Source organism: Urocitellus parryii, chromosome 4 (assembly GCF_045843805.1).
Source record: "Urocitellus parryii isolate mUroPar1 chromosome 4, mUroPar1.hap1, whole genome shotgun sequence".
NCBI lineage: Eukaryota > Metazoa > Chordata > Mammalia > Rodentia > Sciuridae > Urocitellus > Urocitellus parryii.
In genome coordinates, this window is record NC_135534.1 from 191,911,205 (window position 1) to 191,930,013 (window position 18,809).

At 60.0% G+C, this 18,809-nt stretch overlaps 1 protein-coding gene across 1 annotated transcript in view; it reads left to right on the forward strand.

The window, feature by feature from the left end:
• The window catches only part of Col27a1 (collagen type XXVII alpha 1 chain), a 121,154-nt gene that overhangs the window by 36,296 nt on the left and 66,049 nt on the right, over positions 1–18,809 (forward strand). The window contains exons 8-14 of the mRNA XM_026393356.2: positions 3,916–3,960; positions 4,435–4,488; positions 4,852–4,896; positions 7,638–7,691; positions 8,823–8,867; positions 14,799–14,852; positions 16,706–16,750. Of these exons, the coding sequence (XP_026249141.2) occupies positions 3,916–3,960; positions 4,435–4,488; positions 4,852–4,896; positions 7,638–7,691; positions 8,823–8,867; positions 14,799–14,852; positions 16,706–16,750 (342 nt within the window). The remainder of the gene's footprint in view (positions 1–3,915; positions 3,961–4,434; positions 4,489–4,851; positions 4,897–7,637; positions 7,692–8,822; positions 8,868–14,798; positions 14,853–16,705; positions 16,751–18,809) is intronic.

Here is an 18,809-nt window from a genome sequence, read left to right on the forward strand (position 1 = left end):
GCCCGGCCTGAGGTGGAGCTGGGGAACCTCAGGTCTCAGAAGGCGTTGGCGCCTGGACCCCCAGGCAAGGACAGGACCCCCCTGCCTTCCTTCCCAGAGCCCAAATAGCATCCCCGCCGGACGGGAAAACTGTCTGGGGCGACGGTGAGGTGATGTCTGCTTCCTCCTCGTGCATTGTAAGCAATGATTAATTTGGCTCTCAAATCAAAATATAGCCCGAGCTCCATTATAAACACAGGTCCTGCGGGAACCCGCCTGCCCGGCGGCCAGCGGCCCCTTCAGATGCTGTGGTCCCCGGAGCTCCCCTGAAGCCTTCCCTGCCCCCTCGTACCCGCCGGGCACCCATCACAAACTGCAAAATCACTGCCCACGGTCCACCTTGCAGTCAGTGCCTACCACAAAATTGCTGGGGCCTTGGAGAAGATAATGGCTTAGATCTCTGCCGCTCCTGGGCCCTGTCATTTGAAGCTGTTTGTTGGCCCAGCCCCGTAAACACTGGAGGAGCGTGCAGAGAGCAGAGAGCCAGCGCCTCGGCACCTCCCCCTGCCCCCAGGACTGTGCTCTGTCCCTGTCCTGCCAGCCAGGAGAAGAGGAGCTTCCTGGTCTTTTGGGGCCCGCTGATGGGGACAGACCTAGGAATGGCGGTCTTCTGGACAAAACCCAGCCCAGGGGTCCAGGGTCCTGGGGAACCGTCTAGGATGGGTCATAGCTTCCTAGGTCACCGGGGGCAATCCCCTCCGCACTCCGAGCCTGCATTTCTCAGTCTGTCCAGTGAGGAAGGAGGTTGTCACAGGATGGCTTAGGTCTCTTCCCACCCAGACGCTCCAGGGTTCTGGGACTGACCTCTGCCCCAGGAAGGTTTGACTTCAGGAGGACCTTGCCTTTTGATGGCCCTGTGGCTCTTCCAGGCGGGCCTCAGGCCTCAGAGATGAGGTGGTTAAGGACACAGGGTCAGAGTCATGATGCTGGAAAGCTGTGTGGCTTCAGGACAGTCTCCGTATCTCTCTGAGCCTCACTTTCCTTACCCAGGAATTCCTACATCCTAGAGGAGTCGAGCTGGTGTATTTCAGACTTTCCTGCTGAGCCAGGCTTGGGGCTGTCCCTGTCCTGTAGCTGCATCCTGAGCAAAGAGGTTACTTTAAATGTCCTGAGATTTCCCTGGAGACACTTTTATTGCTTCCTTTGGGGGAGGGAGGTACCAAAGAACTGGTTTTCAGCAGGTTTCTTTATGGATATGAAAGAAGCCCCCAAAGCTGGTGACGGCTAGGGGCTCTTGGAGGACCCTTTTCTGGTTCTCTTGGGGTCCTGGCCCCCACTAGTCCACCAGCTCTTTGCAGCCACTCTCCAAGCAGGCAGAGGATGGTAGAATGAGATTCAGAGAGGGTGACTGCCTATGCTGAGTCACACAGCCAAGGGCACCAGGCTCGGTTCACTGCTTCACCGGGAGAAGGCCCTCCTGGGGCTTGCCATCCTGTCACACTCGTGTCTGATCTCCTGCTTCATTCTGCTCTGGTCAGAGGGCCTTTGAGCTTCCATGAACCACAAGAGCATTCTTGCCACAGGGACCTTGCCCATGCTGTTCCCTCTGCCTGGATGCTTTTCCCGGGAGCCAGCCCTGGGCCCACCTCTCTCACCTCAGTGGTCTCCTCAGGGCGTCCTTCCCTGACCACCGCCCACGTCACCACCCCTGCCCAACCCTGCCATTATTTGTCCCATGACTTTGCTTTTTCTTTCTCATGGCTCTGGTTACTACCGGACATCATTTCTCATTTTTCAAATTTAGCTTTTTATTGTGGTTGGGAAAAAAAAAAAAAAAAGCCTGGCACACAACTGGCCACCTTCGTCACGCCTGGGACACCCTTTGGTAGCGGTAAGTGCTTTCCCGTGGTGGCCACAGAGCTGCAGGACTTTCCATCTTGCAGAACTGGAACTGTCTGCCTCTTACACAAGGCCTGCCCCCCCGCCCCGCCCCGCCCAGCATTACCCTTTGTACTTATTTTGTTTTTATAGTTCCTTAATCAGAGTGTAAACTCCATTAAGGCGAAGGATGTTTCCTGCCTCTTTCTTCCTGTGCTTCAAGGAGTGCTGGCACGGGCGAGCTCAGCAGTGGGTTTTACATGAATAAATGAAAGATGAGGAGGCCAGGTGCCGAGCGCACGCCTGAGATCTCAGCTACTTGGGAGTCTGAGGCAGGAGGATCACAAGTTGGAGGCCAGCCTGGGCAACTTATCCAGACCCTGTCTCAAAAATAAATAAATAAATAAAAGGGCTGGGGATGTGGCTCGCCTGCTTCAATCCCCTGTATCATTTAAGAAAGGAGAGAGAGAGAGAGAGAGAGAGAGAAATGAAGACCCTGGTTGGAACAGCAGCCAACTGTTCCAGGGCCCCCGATGGAATTCAATGTCAGATGCGGTGTTAAGTGCTTTACATGATATCATGTAATTCATGCACTAACCCTAGTCCCCTATTTTGTAATCGAGGGAAAAGAGGTTCAGAGAGGTGGAGGCATTGGCTGCAGGTCACACAGCTAGTCAGTGAGCAGAGCAGTATTGGAATCTGGATCAACCTGAAACAAGAGGTCTGATCTAGTCACCGGTGGTGGTCTGCACCCCAGTTTGCCTCCTGGGGAAAGAATGCAGGCCCCTGGGTGGGAGATGCCGCCCCTGCTGAGAGCCTGGCCCTGTGAGTGGGTGCGCGAGGCATGCCTTCAACTCCCAGGACCGGCTCTGCTCCCTGGGGGGCGGAGGTGCTTGTTCTTGTGTACAGGGAGAGAGCCAGGCCTCCGGGGCTTCCGCAAGGCTGTCAGTGTGGCCTCTGGTGTCTCCAGATCTGCCATGAGGAGCGGTGGGACTCAGGGGCACGTGGCCACAGTGCCCGCCACTCAGTTTCCCCCTTTGGAAAAAGAGATGGTGACTGCCCGACCCCACTGTGGCGGCTGAATGAGGTCACACGCTGCCCATCTAGTCCCCAGAAAACGCACAGAGGGCCCCGCAGGCTGTGGTCTTGTGGGGTCCCGTGTGTGTGGTTTAGACTCTGGGACGCCTTCCAGCTCCTGAGTTCTAAACCACAAACTCACACCCCCTGGAGGTCCAGGGAAGGGCAGCAACCCCCCTAAAGATGCACAGTAATTGACAGCGTCTGCACCAAGCCCAGGGCTCCCTGTGTGAGGGCATCTAACAGGGCAGTGTGGCCGCCCTGTCTGAAAGGAAAGCCCCCTGCCCGGTCTTGTCATCACGGACATCACTAAGTGGGCAAGAGGTGCCAGCTGGGGTTTCCCTGGGAGGCCACCGAATGCTCATGATATGGGCCCTGCTGGCCTGCTGGTGCCACCTGAGGAGGCACCCTTGACTTGATTATCTGCTCCTGGACCCCGGGCCTAGACATGACGGTGGTGGGGCCATGGGGACAGGGGGTCAGGATTGACCCTAGAGTGTCCCCAGAATCCTTCTCCCTCGGGACCTGTGGAACAGGCACGGGCAGGCAGAGGAGGTGCCGTCCCAGAGAGCCCGCGTGCCCGTGTGTGGGGCTCTTCTGATGGGGCTTAGGAGGCGGGCAGGTCCTGACAGAGCCAGGGTCCCCGCCTCGTGGCCGTCCAGCCATCCCCTGACCATCCTTCTGCCCCGGCTGCTGCCCGCCTCTCCCTCTCTCTGGATTTCCAAGGCAGGGCTGGAATCCAGGGGCGTCACAGTTGCTCCATCCGAGGTCAGAACCCCCCTGGTTCCGCTGACTGAAGAGCCACCGAGCAAGGAAGCCCTCGGGGTGGGCGAACCTTCACGCAGTAGCACCTGCAGGCACTCGGAGGTGGTCTCTGGGGTGCAGCCCTGGCAGCGCTCGGCGAGGCAGGCGACAGGCATGGCCCGGCCATCTGTGGCCTGCTGTGCCCCCCCCCACCTGATGCAGTTTCTCCCCCCACAGGGCTACAAGGGCTATCCTGGACCGGCCGGGCACCCCGGAGAACAGGTGAGGCCTCGGCCCGCCCAGAGCTGCTTCTCTCCCCACCTGCCCCAGGCCAGGCCGGCACCTCCCGTCCTGCTGGGTCCCCACCTCATCCCACCCATCCCTTGCTTGAAGGAGCCCATGTGGCCTGGGGCTGGCAGGAGCCACTCCACTTTGGATAGACCCATGAATAGCCGCCTGTTCCAGCCATGTTAGGGGACATTATCCGCGCTGCCAGGGGTTTGCAGGAATCTGGGCTCCCCGGCCCAAGTCAACAGCAGCCCTGCCAGTGGGGGCCAGGCCTCGGTGTTTTCTTACCCGCGGCTGCAGCCGAGGGCTTCCTCCCCCAGAGCTGGTCTGACTGGTTTTGCAGAAGGGTGGGCTGGGGGCCCAGCAGCTTTCCTCCGGCTCATCTCACATTCCTGTCCCTCTCCTGTCCCAGCCCCTGAGCTGGCCAGAGCCTGTCTATACCGTCCGTTTCTCTCTCTTCCTTTGCAGGGGCCGCCAGGACCTGAGGGCAGCCCAGGGGCCAAAGGTTACCCTGGCAGGCAGGTGCAGTATATGGCTTCTGGAAGCTCTGTGGCCGTGTGGCGATGGCCATGGGTGCCCCAGGCACAGGGAGGCTGTGGGCTAAGGGCCAAGGAGCTGTCCCTGCCGGGTGGGGCCGAAGGAAAGGGCTGTCCTGGAGTGGACCACAGCAGCTCCTCTTTGTAGGCAGCAGGGATGGGATGCTCAGGAAGAGGAGGCCGGTGTAGGTGGGGGTCTCCAGAGGCTCCTCCCACCAGTCTCCCCGCTGAGGGAGGGGAGAGGGCCTTCTCGGGGGCCAGCTGAGGCTCCAGAGACAGGATCGCCCTGGGACGTTGGTGCGGCAGGGCGTCCCCACACATCCTCGTCTTTCTGTCTTCTGTGTTTCAGGGGTTACCTGGGCCTGTAGGAGATCCTGGCCCCAAAGGCAGCCGGGTAAGTGGCATTGCTGGTGCCACATGGGTGGGCCTGAGTGGCGTCCCCTGTTCTCCAGTGGGCTTGATGGGAGGTCAGGCTGTAAGTGGGGGCTGGGGGCTGGAGGCTGGGGCTGAGGCCCTCCCACGGGGGCACTCCCTGGAGGATGGGGCAGCAGGAGGGCTGGGTACCCCTGAACCAGGGGAGCCACGAGGTCCCACAGTCTGGCAGTCCAGGCAGCCAAGGCTCTGCTGGGACTCAGCCACGCGCCAGGTCCAGTGGGCATTTGATTGACATGTCCACCTGTTCCTTTCAAGTGACCAGGGAGCCCAAGATAGTGCCCTTTGAAGTACCTGCCAGCAGAATCCTCAGTGCCTCCCTCCTTCCCAGCCAAGGGCTGGGGACCTCCCTTTGTGGAGGCCTGAGGTGTCCAGTGGGGGAGCTGCCCTGGCCTGGAAGCCCAGGAGCTCCCAGATCACCCCTTCTTTTAAGCTCCAAAGGAGCAGACTGAGTAGCCATCGCCGAGGCTTGCCCGTCATTGCCCTGGGAGCCATGCCAACTCCTGCTGCGGCTTGGCTTGGAGATGCCAGCAAGGGGCTCCCCTGTGGGCGGTGGGGAGGCAGAGAAGGCTCTGGGTGAAGTGAAGGGGGTCAGTGGAGTTGGAAGTCCAGGAGATGACCTGGCTGCATCTCCTCTCCTACAAGGAAAGTGGGGTCCTGGTGGCCCCAGGGCCCACACTGTATCCCCAAGGTGGAGCACGGGGGCTCCTAAGGGGCACTGAGAAGGGGGTCACACTGCCCTTGCTCAGGAGCCAAAGCCACATATACCCTGGCAGGAGGGAGAGGTCAACATGCCGCGGTCTCTGCCCTAGAGCGACCCCAGGGCAGGAGGTGGGCACGCGGGCGGGTAGGCGGGCTCCCCAGGACTTTGCTATGGCATGCAGGGGGCCTGAGGAGGTGCCTGCTGGGGCGCTGGGTCTCCCTGCCTTCCTCCAGCTGCCTTTGTGAGCTGCGGCCTCAGCGGGGCCTTCTAAGCCCAGAGGGAAAGGTCTTCTCAGCCCCCAGTGCCCATCTGCCATCCGAGGAGAGGACACACGGATGACATCTGGAGCTGCCTGATGTTTGCTACAATGGCAACATCTTGAGGCCACATGTGTGGAGAGGGCCAGTGTGGCCCCCTCTCCTGCCTCCTCCAGCTCCCAGGGCCTGAGCTGCCCATGGGGGCCGGCCCCTCAAGCTGCCTTCCAACCCCTGCGGCCTCATGTTTATGAAGCAGTCAAAGCGGCACAGGCATCAGGGCTTGAGACCCTCTGCCATTCACCAGCTGCAGGGTGCTGGCCAGTCACTGGGTCTCTCTGAGCCCCTTTTCCCACCTGTAAATCTGGGAAATGAGCCCTACGTAGAAGGGTAGGTAAATCACTCTTGAGGATTGTGAACAGTGATCCTGCTACATGCTGAGAAGGAGACTCAGTGACCTTGTGGCTGTCCAGAGAAGGAGAGATGGTTGGGGACCTTCAACGGAAGGGTGTGTAGCAGAGTATTTAGGAACCTGGGAATCACATGACTTGAATTCAGATGCCAGTTTTACCACATTCCAGCTGCATGACCCTGGGGAATCACTTCATCTCTCTGGGCCTGAATGCTCTCACCTCTGCTGTGTGTGGACTAATACCTACTTTCTAAGAGTGTAGTGAGGATGCAGTAAATGCTTTAATGCATGCAAAGCATTGAGAGCTGGGCCTGGTGCATAGTTCGTGCTCAGTGAATGTCAGGGTTTTTAACAGTTATCATTAAGTCATTCCAGAAACACCTAGAGGGTACAGACGGTGATACCAACCGTGCGCTAGAACTCTGCCCAGGGAGTTCCCAGGCTGGTGAGGATAGAGAACATAGATGCCTGGGACTCCATGGTAGATGCTGCTACCTGGGGCTCAAACGGGAGGGGCTGGGGTGAGAGGAGACTGCTTCTGGCCAGGGCACCAGATGCTGTCCAAGGTAGAGGGCGTTAGAGGCAGGCTTTGCTTCAGCCGTGCAGTCCTGAGGATGGGAAGGGTGGTCCTGTGGAGGGCAAAGAGGCCCCTGAAGCTGGGAATCAGGACCAGCCAGCACCCTGATGCCAGGGCTGGGGTCTGGAGTCAGCTGCACTTAGTGACTAGGAGCTGACCAGGGTTTGCTCAGGATTGGCTGAGTTGCTATTTCCTCAGAGCTAAGTCTCCTCCTGTCTGTCCAGGGAGGGAGATGACAGCCAGTCCACAGGGTCTTTATGAGAGTTTAGCACCACAGGGAGCAGCCGTGCCTGGCAGGATGTCAGCACAGCTGATGGTCCTGCTGTCACTCAGGTGGCTGGGGTGGACGTGAGCCTCCCTCCGAGACCTTGGAGGCCTAGGAGGAGCGCTGCAGGAGCACCCTGGGGTGACGTGGGTGTGGGCGGGCCCAGCACCTAACCAGGCCAGGCTTCCTCCAGCAGGTGGCGGCGTCCTGGGGCGCGGGGCGGGCTCCGCAGCGCCCGCCTTCCCTGGCGTGAGGGTATGTGCCTTTGGACTACATCGTGGAAGCCGGCACCATGCAGTCCATGGGCATATACACTTGCCTCAAGGCCTGTGTCGTCGAGGACCACGGAGCGCGCTGCTGCCAGCTGCCAGCGAGAGGAGGGGGCGGGGCCTCCGGGGCGTGGTCTCCCAGGGCGGGGCTTCCGGGGCGGGGCCGGGCTGGACGCTGCTCCGCCCTCGGCCGCCACGCCCTGACCCTCCTGCTCTCTCCTAGGGCTACATCGGACTCCCAGGGCTCTTCGGCCTGCCGGGGGCCGACGGAGAGCGGGTAAGTGCGCTCCTGTGGTGACCCGAGGTCACCGGGTCCCTCCCGGAGGCGGCTGGGAGTGGGCAGCGCGGGGGGGGGGGGGGAGCCTTCCAGGCAGGGAGCCTCGCACAGTCAGCGGCCTCCTGTTCACCTGAACCATCGCCCAGGTCCACTCAGGAAGGAGGCTGCGAGCCTGGAGGGACCCAGGCCAGGAAAGGGACTCTTCTGGGAGCCTCTCGCAGGCTTTCAGCAAATGAGAAACAGGCCCGCTTCCTACTCTAGGTTAGAGGTCTGCAGACTCTGGCCCGTTGTTCATTTTTGCGAATAAAGTTTTATTGAGCCCAGCCGTGCTCATTTGCCCACTGTCAGCTCTGGCTGCCTTCCCCGCCAGTGGCAGAGACCAGGTGGCCCGTAGAGCCAGAGGTTCACCCCTGCCCCTCTGCCCATGCCCTGCTCATCCCACCTTAGGCAGCTTAGTTCCTTTCCTGGGGCGAATGAGAGGGCTGGAGACCCAGGACCTGGTGGCAGCTGTGCCATGCATGAGGTCCAAGGACCAGACGTTGGAGGCTGCACCTGGGCCGAGACAGTGAAGCTGGGTGGGGCAGGGGAGGGGGGTGTCGGCACCAGAGGTGGCACTTGGTGACTGGCTTGCACCCTGAGCTCTGCAGAGAGACCGGCCCCAGCTCTGGGGAAGGCGGGGCCCTGAGATTCCCTAGGATGCTGCGTCTTTCCAGCCAGGTGTCCAAGTCAGGGGAGTCGGGATGAGGTGCTCACGCGCCCCCGGCCCCGCCTTGATGTCCTCTAGAAGCCCCTCAGGGTTCCTCCCTGGCCCACTTCCAGCCTGAGTCCATATTTGGGAACTCAGCTGTAAACTTGTCAGTGAGCTGGACACTGAGGGCCTTGGAAAGGCAGGAGAAGGAGCAACAAGTAAGCACCTGCTGTATGCCAGGAGCACTTTCTTTAGGCATCTCCCCAGCAACCCCCTGCCCTGCAGAGTACAAAGGCCATCTGTCCATCCCACACAACTGGTGACACTGTGTACACAGTATGGATTCCAGGCCCTCTGTCACCTCCCATGGGTGGCTCTGGGATTGGTGTGGGCCAGCTGTGTTGGAGTCCTGTCCTGACCTGTCCCCTGTCTTTCCCCTACAGGGTCTGCCTGGCGTTCCTGGCAAGAGGGGCAAGATGGGTAGGCCGGTAAAGATTTTCCGTGTCTATTATGCAAACTCTATGGGTGGACCCACCCCGCCGGCCTCTCCGCCTGTCTGCCTGGGGCCTGGTGCTTCTTGCCTCTCTGTGCCTGGCTCTGCTCTGCCCTGAGTCCTGTCACTAGAACGCTGCGTGGCTGCTGTGTGGCTACTGTGTGGCTGCTGCTCCGGGTCCTCTCTCCCTGTGCACCGCTCCTGAGTGCCGTGGCGTGGGGGACATCTGCCGGGGGTGTTTTGTGTCTGGGGCCTGCCTGGGGTTGGGGAGGCCTAGGCCAGCCCAGGACACAGGCTCCATCTCAGCACTTGTCTCCATGTCGTCTTGGTGTCACCTGGCTCTGCCCATTTCCTCTCGTGCGCATGCAGATCTGGAGGCAGTGAGGTGTGACAGGCCCACAGTGGGCACAGCCCCAGGAGGGGCTCCGGGTGTCCCCAGTACCTCATGTACTCCTCTGTATTGTGGTAGGAAATTGTTTTTCCCGTTGTTTGAGCATCTGCAGGCATGAAGAAAGAGCCAAGGCACAGAAAGATTAAGTCACATGCCTGAGGTTGCACAGCGAGTCAGTAGGGAAGCCAGGATTCTAGGTGAATAGGCTTGTCCCCAAGGTTGCTGATCGCTTGGCGTCACTACTTGATGCTAATCTTGTAGAAGTAGGTTTCCCACAGTTGCACCTGCAGGATGTCATTTATTCCTGTTATCTCATTATCCAGAAGGGGACACTGAGGCTCAGAGGCAGATTGCTGTGTCTGAGGTCTGTCCACTGGGACAGCAGGCCCAGGACTGTCGCAGAGGTGTCTTTCTTTCAAGCTGCGTTCTAGTCCCCGTACGTGTCTTAGGCTATCCGTTGCCCCCCAGGTTGATCCTTGGCCTCAGAGCTGTGGTCGGCCCAGCCCTGGGCCTCCTGTTCCCTGTGGCTCGTGGAGTGGACTGTGGGGGAGGTTAGACTGGACAGGAGCCAGGACACTTGGGGACACAGGGAAGGGGGCTGTCTGATGCGGGGGTGGTGGTGTGTCGTTGCCTTTGCAGTGTGTGAAGCTGGCCCTCTGGGGGTCAGGGAGGGCAGAAAAAAGCAGGATCCAGTCCTGCCCCCAGGAGCTGGCAGAGGGTCCCCCAGCAGAGCCACCCTCTGTGGCCTGACAGCCTTTTGTGCCCTCAGGTCCAACACCTGCCACTTAGATGTGGGCCAGGAGGAGCACTGCCCCTCAGCCTTGGCCAGGCCCCTCGGGTGGGGAGGCAGTGAATACCCACTGAGCGCCCACCTGATGGGGCAGATGGACGGGCCATGGGACAGGGAAAAATGGCTGAAAGAATGATCAAAAGAATGTCAGGTAGTTCCAGGGGCTGAGAGTGGGGCAGGGGACAGTGAGGGCTTGGAGCGTGGGCTGAGAGGTCCAGTAAGTCCTTCTTGCTTCATGAGACACCTGCATGAGGTGGGGATGGGAGCCATGTGGCTTCCCAGGAGAGAGACTTCCAGGTGGAGGTGAGAGCGGGTGTAAAGGCCCGGGGGCAGGAGTATACTTGGTTCAAGTTTTCTGAACTATGATCTTCTCATCTGAGAAATGACAATTGTGTCTAACTCATGGGACCATTGTACTTACTAGGTGGCTGAGGGGCCACCTGTGTTGAGTGGCTGGAGGTCAGAGGTGTCACCTTCTCGGGGCCTGGTTTCCCATGACTTAAGTTGTGGAGGGGCAGCAGATGGATCACTCAGCTGTCCATCCCCAGGCCCACCTCTGGGGCCACGTTAGGGGGCTGGTTCAGCCTCTATCCCAGGAGCCTGGCAGGGCCGCTTCGCAGATGAGATGGAGACTCAGGGAGTGACTGGCGGGTCACAGCCCTGGGTTCACTGAGGGCCGAGACTGGACTAGACTGCGGCCCGAGCTCTCAACTCCTGCCCAGGGGGCGGCCGTGGAGGGCTTGGGTTCCAGAACCCCCTGAGCGTGGAAGAGGCAAGGCCCAGGGAGCCCTGGAAGTGGCCTGGCCCCTCCAGCCTGGCACGGGAGGGCGGTCCCTCAGGTGTCCCTGCCCACCTCTGTCTCCCCTCCACACCCACCCCTCCCTGCTATGGGCACATTTCCTGCTTGGTGCCCAAGCCACGTGGTGCTCATGGTGGAGGTGACGATCGATCTACCTATCTAGGTCGGATGAGGCCACTCGCTTATTTCTGAGTCAGCAAGTATTGAGCACCTACTGTATACCATACTGCAGACAGCACTGTGGTCAGACAGACACACACTCGGTCACAAGCGTCAACCCTGAGGGTGGGACTGTCCGCAGGCCAAGGAGCAGAGCCGAGCCCTCACAGCTGTAAGGGAAGGGAAGCCAGGTCGCAAGGCCTTGGGTGTCACGGTATTGAGCCCGGAATGACCGCCGGGAGGCTTCACGGGGTCTTCCCATGTCAGCACACTTGGGGTTCATGCCTCTTCTAGAAAAGAATAAGGGCTATGTCAGGTGTGGTGGGAAAGAATGCAGGTTAGACTTGTACAGGAACTTCCAGATTTTGGAGGACTTATACTTGTGAGGAGGTCTCGGGCTCCTCTAGGATTATCTATTATTCCTGCTGTTGCTATTAACCTAACTAGCTAAGTGGAGGCCCACTAGAGTTTACCAGGGACTGGATTATAAACATCTCACCTCTCCTCAGCCCTCCCTGCCGAGTGAGGGCAGAGTGGACCCTTCTCCAGGCCGGGGAGCTGAGCCTCAGGGCCGTGAGCAGGACTTCTGATTCTGGGTGCTCTTGCATGCCACCTCCTGTGGAGCAGACGGTCCTATCGACCCTGCCTGGAGGCAGGAGAATGGCTGAGATGGCCTTCAGAGGTCCCCTCAGCCCTTGGCGTCCTGCTCGGGTTGTGGTCACGAAGACCGGCACTGTCCTGACCCCTCCTTGAGTCGTCTCAGCCCCGCTGTCCCGTCTCCTCCTGCGCCTGGCTCTGCTCGAGGCCCAGGCCTTTGGTTCCCACAGGGGCCCGACCTGGGGAGGGAGGACCATGTGGCTGAGCAGCAGGAGCCGAGCTCACTCCGTGGCCCGAGGCCAGCCCGCTGCAGCCAGGACGTGGCCCGCAGAGGAAGGACCTGCTGCCAGCCGGCTGGGGGGCAGCCGTGGCCACCTCGCTGCAGCAGGCGCAGCCGGAGGGGCAGGTGGGGCGAGTGGGGCCGCGTGTCCAGCCTGGTGCCAGCTCTCTGAGAGGCTGACATGAGAGGCCCTGGTGAGTCCTGGAGCCGGGCCAGGCCCCTCGTGGGGGCGAGGGGAGCCAAGGCTGCAGTCTCCCCAGGGACAGTGAGGTGCTAAATGTCACCTGTGCCTGTGATCCCAGCGGCTGAGGGGGCTGCGAGTTCCAAGCCAGCCTTAGCAACGTGGCCAGGCCCCTCTCCCAACAGAAGGGGCTGGCCTGTGGCTCAGTGGGCAGGCCCTGGTTCAGGCCCCAGTACCAGAGAGACACAGAGCACTGGATCCCAGAGTCCTCCATCTCGGCCTGTGATTGTCCCCGCACCTGTAAAGCACTGTCCTCTCCCCAGCTGTGCGTAATTACAGACTGGACTCCTGGAGGGCGTCCCTTACAGGAATTAGGACTGAAGGTGGGGCAGGGTGGGTCCGCGTGCCAAGGGCAAGCGGTCCTCAGCGTTGGCCCTTCCTTCTAGTGTGTGAGCCCAAGACTGTGATGGACCCTTGGAGAGGCCCCAGGCTTGCTCTAGTCCAGCCCTTTAGAGAGCAGGCAGGCAGACCGCCTAGGTTCAAAGCCCAGCCTTGCTATTCCACAGCTGGGTGACTTTGGACAAGTGTCTTAACCTCTCTGGATCTCAGTATCCTCATCTGTAAAATGGGACCAATCAAGGGTCTGTTTGGAGGTCACGTTGCTGGAATTGGCTATTGTCCTTAGGCTGCATTATGACTTGGGATCCTGATGACAGTCCCTCCCGGCTCCTGCTTCCAAGGCTGCCTACATGTTTCTGTGAGCTGCCAGCTGTCCGCATGTCTCATCTGTATTTCCTGTGGGGCTGCAGGCAAGAGGTCTCTGGGTGGAGGCCAGGGCTGGCCTGGTGGCTGGGTCCATGGGCCAGCTGGGGCTTCTGAGTGGAGGCCCACGGGGTAGAGGCCCATGGGGTGGAGGCCCTCTTGCTGCTTCTGGAGAGGGTCCAGTGGCCTCTGCAGCTGGGTTGGGCTTGGGCTGCTGCTGCCTGTCCATCTCGCCCCACGGGGGCGTTTCTGTGCCTACGGGAAGGGACTCCCTCCTCCCTGGCCTTGTCCAGCTTCTGCCCAAGCTGGGAGGACCCTTAGGACAGGAAGTCCTGGGAGGCCTGTCCCAGGTCACACAGCCAGCCTAGGGTACACCCAGGGTCATCTCTAGATGCCAAGTTAGAGAACAGAACAGGGACTTCTCAGGTCAGGCCTCCAGGGGGCATGTGGTCAGCCAGGTGCCCAGCTGGACAGCAGCCCCTGTCCCCTGAGGGCTGGCCCTCCTCTCTTGCCAGGCCCCTCCCTGCAAATCCTAAAGTCCAGAGGTGGGAACCTTCAGAAATGCCCCTGGCCACAGTCCACCTGGTGAGGTCCTTGAACTGGGGGGAGCTAGAACTTTCCAGTGGGGACTCTACGGATCTGGGGAGAGGAAGGTCAGTGGAGTGACATGTGCCCCCAGAGATGGGCCTGCATCCAGACCCCCCCCCACCCTCGCCCACCTCCGAGGCCAGCGGGGTATGCCCAGCTGCTGCCTGTGCACCCCCCACCCCCGGCTGTCCCAGGAGCCACAGAGTCCAGAGAGGTGGAGCCCGGCTCAGCTCTGCTGCACACGCTGCTGCCCTGTGGCCATGGCCACGCGACGTGTCCTCGCTGAGCCTCCACTTCCCCAACTGCTGATTGGAGCCAGCAGCCCCTCCCTCCAGGCGCAGGACAACCACCCTGAGGTCCCGCTGTGCCCTGAAGCCCTCCCTGTGTCCCTGTCCCCTCCCCTTTGTGTCTGTGATGCCAGACCTCTTGGGGGGCTGTCATCCTGACCGGGAGGGATGTGCACGCAGGGCCCACGCCTCGTCTCTGGGTGGCCACCAGAGGCCTTGGGCTGCTTGGCTTTGGTTTCCCGCTTGACCTCCGGGGCTTCGTCTCCCTCCAGACCCCCGCGATTTAGAACCAGAGGTGCAGTCACCTCCCAGCCTCTCTCTGGTCTCAGGCCTTGGTCTTGGGCAGGACAACCTGCTCTCTGTTTTTCATTCAGTCTCTCTGGAAAACCGGGTGGCGGGCCAGCAGCAGGCCGGGCTCCTTCCCTTTTGAAGTAGGAACATGCCGGCCCCCAGCACACAGCTGTCCCCGTGGCTGTTTTCCCAGCTGCCTGGCTCCCAGGGGCCTGGTGTGGCCTCCAGGGTGGGGTCAGAGAGGGACCTCAGGGCCTCTGAATGGCCCAGGCTGTGCCACACCAGCAGTGTGACCTCTTGTGGCCTTGCCACAACTTTACAACTTCTCCTTATCTGTACCATGGGGACCCTGGTGCCACAGGGTGACTTTTGAAGGGTGCATTGTCATCGCAGATCTAAGCTGGGAGTGACCAGTGGGGACACTGAGGAACCTGGGAGAGGACCCTGTCAGGTGCCAGCCAGCAGCTGCTCTAGGCCTGGATAGGCTCCCTGAGTCCCCAGTTTGTGTCCTTCCCACGTCATTGGACCAGGACCCGAACTGGGGGCTGGTGCTTGTACCTTTTTTTTTTTTTCCAGAGACTAAGTAGAAAAGAAGCAGGTCACCAGGCGGGCCCTCCAGAGTGGCCTGTCCCTGAGTGTTGAGTGGGGTGTTTGTGATGGCAGGGTGACCTCAGGATCCGCGGCTGTCAGGTCGAGGAATGAGACTGCTCAGACACTGTCCCTGCGTCCCCCTGGGGTGTGGCTCAAGTCATCTGCAGCTCCAGACACTGACCTACAGATGTTTCTCTCTCCTGCCCCCAGGGCTTCCCTGGAGACTTTGGGGAGAGAGGCCCCCCTGGATTCGATGGAAACCCCGTAAGTACTTCAAGTGTTTGGGAACAGAGAAGAGATCAGGAGCCCAGACTTTGGGGTCTGAGACCTGGGTTACATCCCAGCCCCATGACCTGCTGCTTGGGTGTCCTTGAACAAGTTACATGACTTCTCTGAGCCTGTCCTCCTTTCTACTCTGGGTGACACCCCACGAAGAGTCCCAGCTCACTGGGCATCTGGGCTGCACCCAGCCCCAGGGCTTAGGGAGGTTCCTGGGTCACTGCCCACCAGAGAGGCCCCAGCTTCTGCCGTCTTAGAAGCAACAGAAATGTTTACGGCCACAGTGGCCTTTGGAAAGATGAGCCACGTTCCGAAGGAATCTCCACGGCGGGCGTGTTTATGGAGTGTGTAAATAATCCGAGGCCCAGGCTCTGTCCGTGGAGGAGCCAGGTCAGCCTGCCCTGGGGAGCTGGGTCTGCTCAGCGCCTTCCATCCCAGGCTGCAGGCCCAGCTGGGAGAACGCTTGCATTCTTGGCCTGAGGGTACAGACTTGGCCTGGGGGTGCAGACGGGCCAGAGCTGTCTGCAGCACCTGCCTTGATCCTGTCTCTCCTGGGGGCTTCCTGCCTGAGCAGCCACGCACAACTGACCTGCTCTGGTCTCACAGATTCTCCTGGAGGCTCTGGTCTCACAGATTCTCCTGGAGGCTCGCCTGCCCTGCTCCCTGGGGGAGCCTTGGCCCCAGAGCCAGGTGCACCTGGGTTTGCATGCTGCTGCACTGCCTGCCCAGCCTGTGAGCCTGGACTGACCCTGACCTCCCTAAACCTCAGTCTCCTCATCTGTTAATTGGGGGTAGAGGGTTGGAGGGCTCAGAGGGCTGTCGTGAGAAGAGAATGAGGGCAGGGAAGGTGTCCAGCCGATCGGAGCCTTCAGTGCCTGGCGTCCCACAGACTTGAGGTAGCCACAGAAGTCCTGACCCCTCCCCATCCATTGCACAAGACCCAGGGAGCTGGGAAGACTCCTGGGGACAGTGAGGATAGAGGGGAGGGGACATGCCAGGTGACATGGGAGGGGAAATCAGGGTGTTTCCTCAGCGGTTTACTTGCTGGTAACCATTGCAGCACGTCAGTAGAGAACCTTCTAGAACTTTCCCTGGGAGGGGCAGGGATGGGCCTCCTTAGAGCCTAGAGGAGCAGAATGGAGGCAGACCTGATGGGGGCCTTCAGCTCTGCCCCGGTTTCCCCGCTGCAAGGCCAAGGCTGCTGCTTCCTCCCCGTGGTGCTGTGTTGGCCGCCCGGGGCTGACAGAGGGGAGCACAGCCCCCGGGTGCCCGCAGTGCCCTTCGCTGATCCTTCCCAGGCCTCCTCTTTGGTTCCGACTCCCCATTTGAACTTGGGCTGCACCCACACCCGTCTTTTTTGGTGTGAGCCCTGGGTAGACCTGCGGGGCCGAGGCTGGGGGAGAGCCATGTGCGAGGCCCCATCTCCCCTCCAGGCTGGACAGGGGAGGCCTGAGGGCCTGGGACTGGGGGGCAGAGTCATGAGAGGCCCCGGCCCTGACCTTTTGCAGATCCCTTCACCTCGGGAAGCCCGGCTGTGCCTCTGAGGAGGGCAGCGGCACCTCCGTCCACACCCCCAGGCGGGGGCTCTGCCCTCTTCATACCGACACTGGAGGGTGCGAGGGCTGGGGGACCCCCTCCCCGTCCTACAGACGGAAACTGATGGCCGAGGGAGGAAGGGCACTGTCCCAACTCCAGGTCACACACCAGAGGCCCTGGGGCCTGGGACTGGAGCAGGGGATGGTCAGCACTGAAGTGTCCCCCCAGAGGCCCACATGGGGCAGGGGTGGGAGTCCTGGAGGGAGACAGGACACATAACCACCTTGTGTCTGTGTTTGCAGGGAGAACTGGGCCTGCCAGGGCCCCCAGGAGTCCCCGGCCTCATTGTAAGTACACAGCTGCCCAGGGGCTGGGGGTGGGGGAGAGGCAGGTGACCCCGAGGAGAGGCCTGGGGATCAGGACAGGCAGCCTGGACAGGAGGCTGAGGGAGGAAAGTCTTGCTGTGTTACCCCAGGTGGGTCTCCCACCTTCTCTGAGCCTGCTTCTCCATTAGTTAAGTGAGGGTGAGTGCCAGACCATGCCTGCCAGTGTGGATTTACACTTGCTCTTTGTTGGTTGTTTTACAAGGAGGTCTGGACAGGTGACAGCATGCCTGTTCAACAGGGGCTTCCTGTCCAGAGGCAGGAAGTGGTGGCAGAGTTGCTGAGACTCTGGACCATGTTGGGAATCTTCAGGGCTCTTCTTCTCAAAGCATGGACTCTGAAACCAAGTCATGGCTCTGCCAAATCCTTGCTGTGTGACTCAGGCCAAATCACTCACCCTCTTTGAACCTTAGTTTTCTCATCTATGCAGATGAAAGTAGAATCCCCTGGGATTCTTGGTTGTGAGGATTAACCAGGGTGACACAAGTATATTGCTTGGCCCAGGATCTGGCCCTCAGTAAATAATTAGTGGGAAATATTGTTGTATCAGTTACTGTTATTCATCAATAGCAATAGTCATTCGTGAGAGAGGGTGCGGCCATGATCAGTCACTCATCTCCTGAAATGCCCAGGACTGGAGGGCCTGTCTGCAGATGCAGGAAGGGCCTAGGGCTGGGCCTGGCTGGGCGGCCTCAGGAGCAGCCTCAGGAGCAGCCTATCAGCCCACAGCAGGGCCTGCTGCTGGGCCTTCAGGGCACGTCCCAGCCTTGGGCCAGTGAGGGGCGAGAGCTGGAGGTGCCTGCAGAGTGTCCCCCAGGGTCTGTGCCATCTGCTCTCCTCTGGGTCATTCCTTATGGAGTTTGAGTCCGGGAGAGATGTGGGGGGGACAGGTAGACTGTCCCCTGCTTAACAGATGGGCCAGCTTTGCCACGCAGCAACTGTGCCAAGAAATGCTGCTCAGAGGGAGTGAGTGAGGCCCCAGGGGAGGCTGGGGCATCCCCTGGCTCGGGTTGGCCAGTGCCGGGGAGAGGACACAGAGGTCCCTGTGCAAACCTGCTCGTGTCCAGGTGGGTGGGAGCAGGGCCTGGGGCCGGGGCACAAGCTCAGACCATCCCGTGTTGAAATCCTGGCCTTGCCTGGCTCTGTGGACCTCCCTGTGGACCCCCTTCCCGAGCCTCGGGGAACCCCCTGTGAAATAGGTCATCATGTCAGAACTGCAGGTGCCAAGAGGGCAGTCCCTGAAGCCAGACCTCCTGGTTCACGTCCTGGCTCCCACCATTAATGGAAATGCTCAGCAAGTTGGCTTCCCTGTGCCTCCACCTCTTTATCTGTAAAATGGGGACAATATTAATGCTTAACTCGGGGGATTGTCATGGGGATTTAAATCAACCAATTTATATAAAGTGCCCAGTACGCAGCAAGCACTCGGGAAGTGTTGTCATAATAGCTATTGTTATTTTATTTATATATTTTTTGGTACTGGGGATTGAACTCAGGGGATTCAACCCCTGAGCCGCCTCCCCAGCCCTATTTGGTATTTTATTTAGAGACAGGATCTCACTGAGTTGCTTAGCACCTCACTGTTGCTGAGGCTGGCTTTGAACTTGTGATCCTCCTGACTCAGCCTCCCGAGCCCCTGGGAATACAGGTGTGTGCCACTGTGCCCGGCTTAGCTGTTGTTATTACGTCACACACACACACACACACACACACACACACACACCTGTGTGTACATATGCTGTGCTTGTCTGGATTGCTGAGTGGAGGAAGGTTTCGAAGTCATGTTGAACCTTGGTGGGGGAGAGCACTGCCGTGGACTAGCGATGCCCGCCATGGCTGGGGACTGGGAGTGTCCACCTGTGAGTCATGCATGTGTTGTCCCTGATGCCACTCAGCAGGACTTTGCCAGGCACCTCTTTAGCACTGGTGGCTGACCTGTCTGCCATGAGAGGGGGAGAACTCTCTGGAAATTGCAGTCTAACCCTTTCCGAGCCCCGAAGGAGTCCCTCCTGAAGCCCCTTAG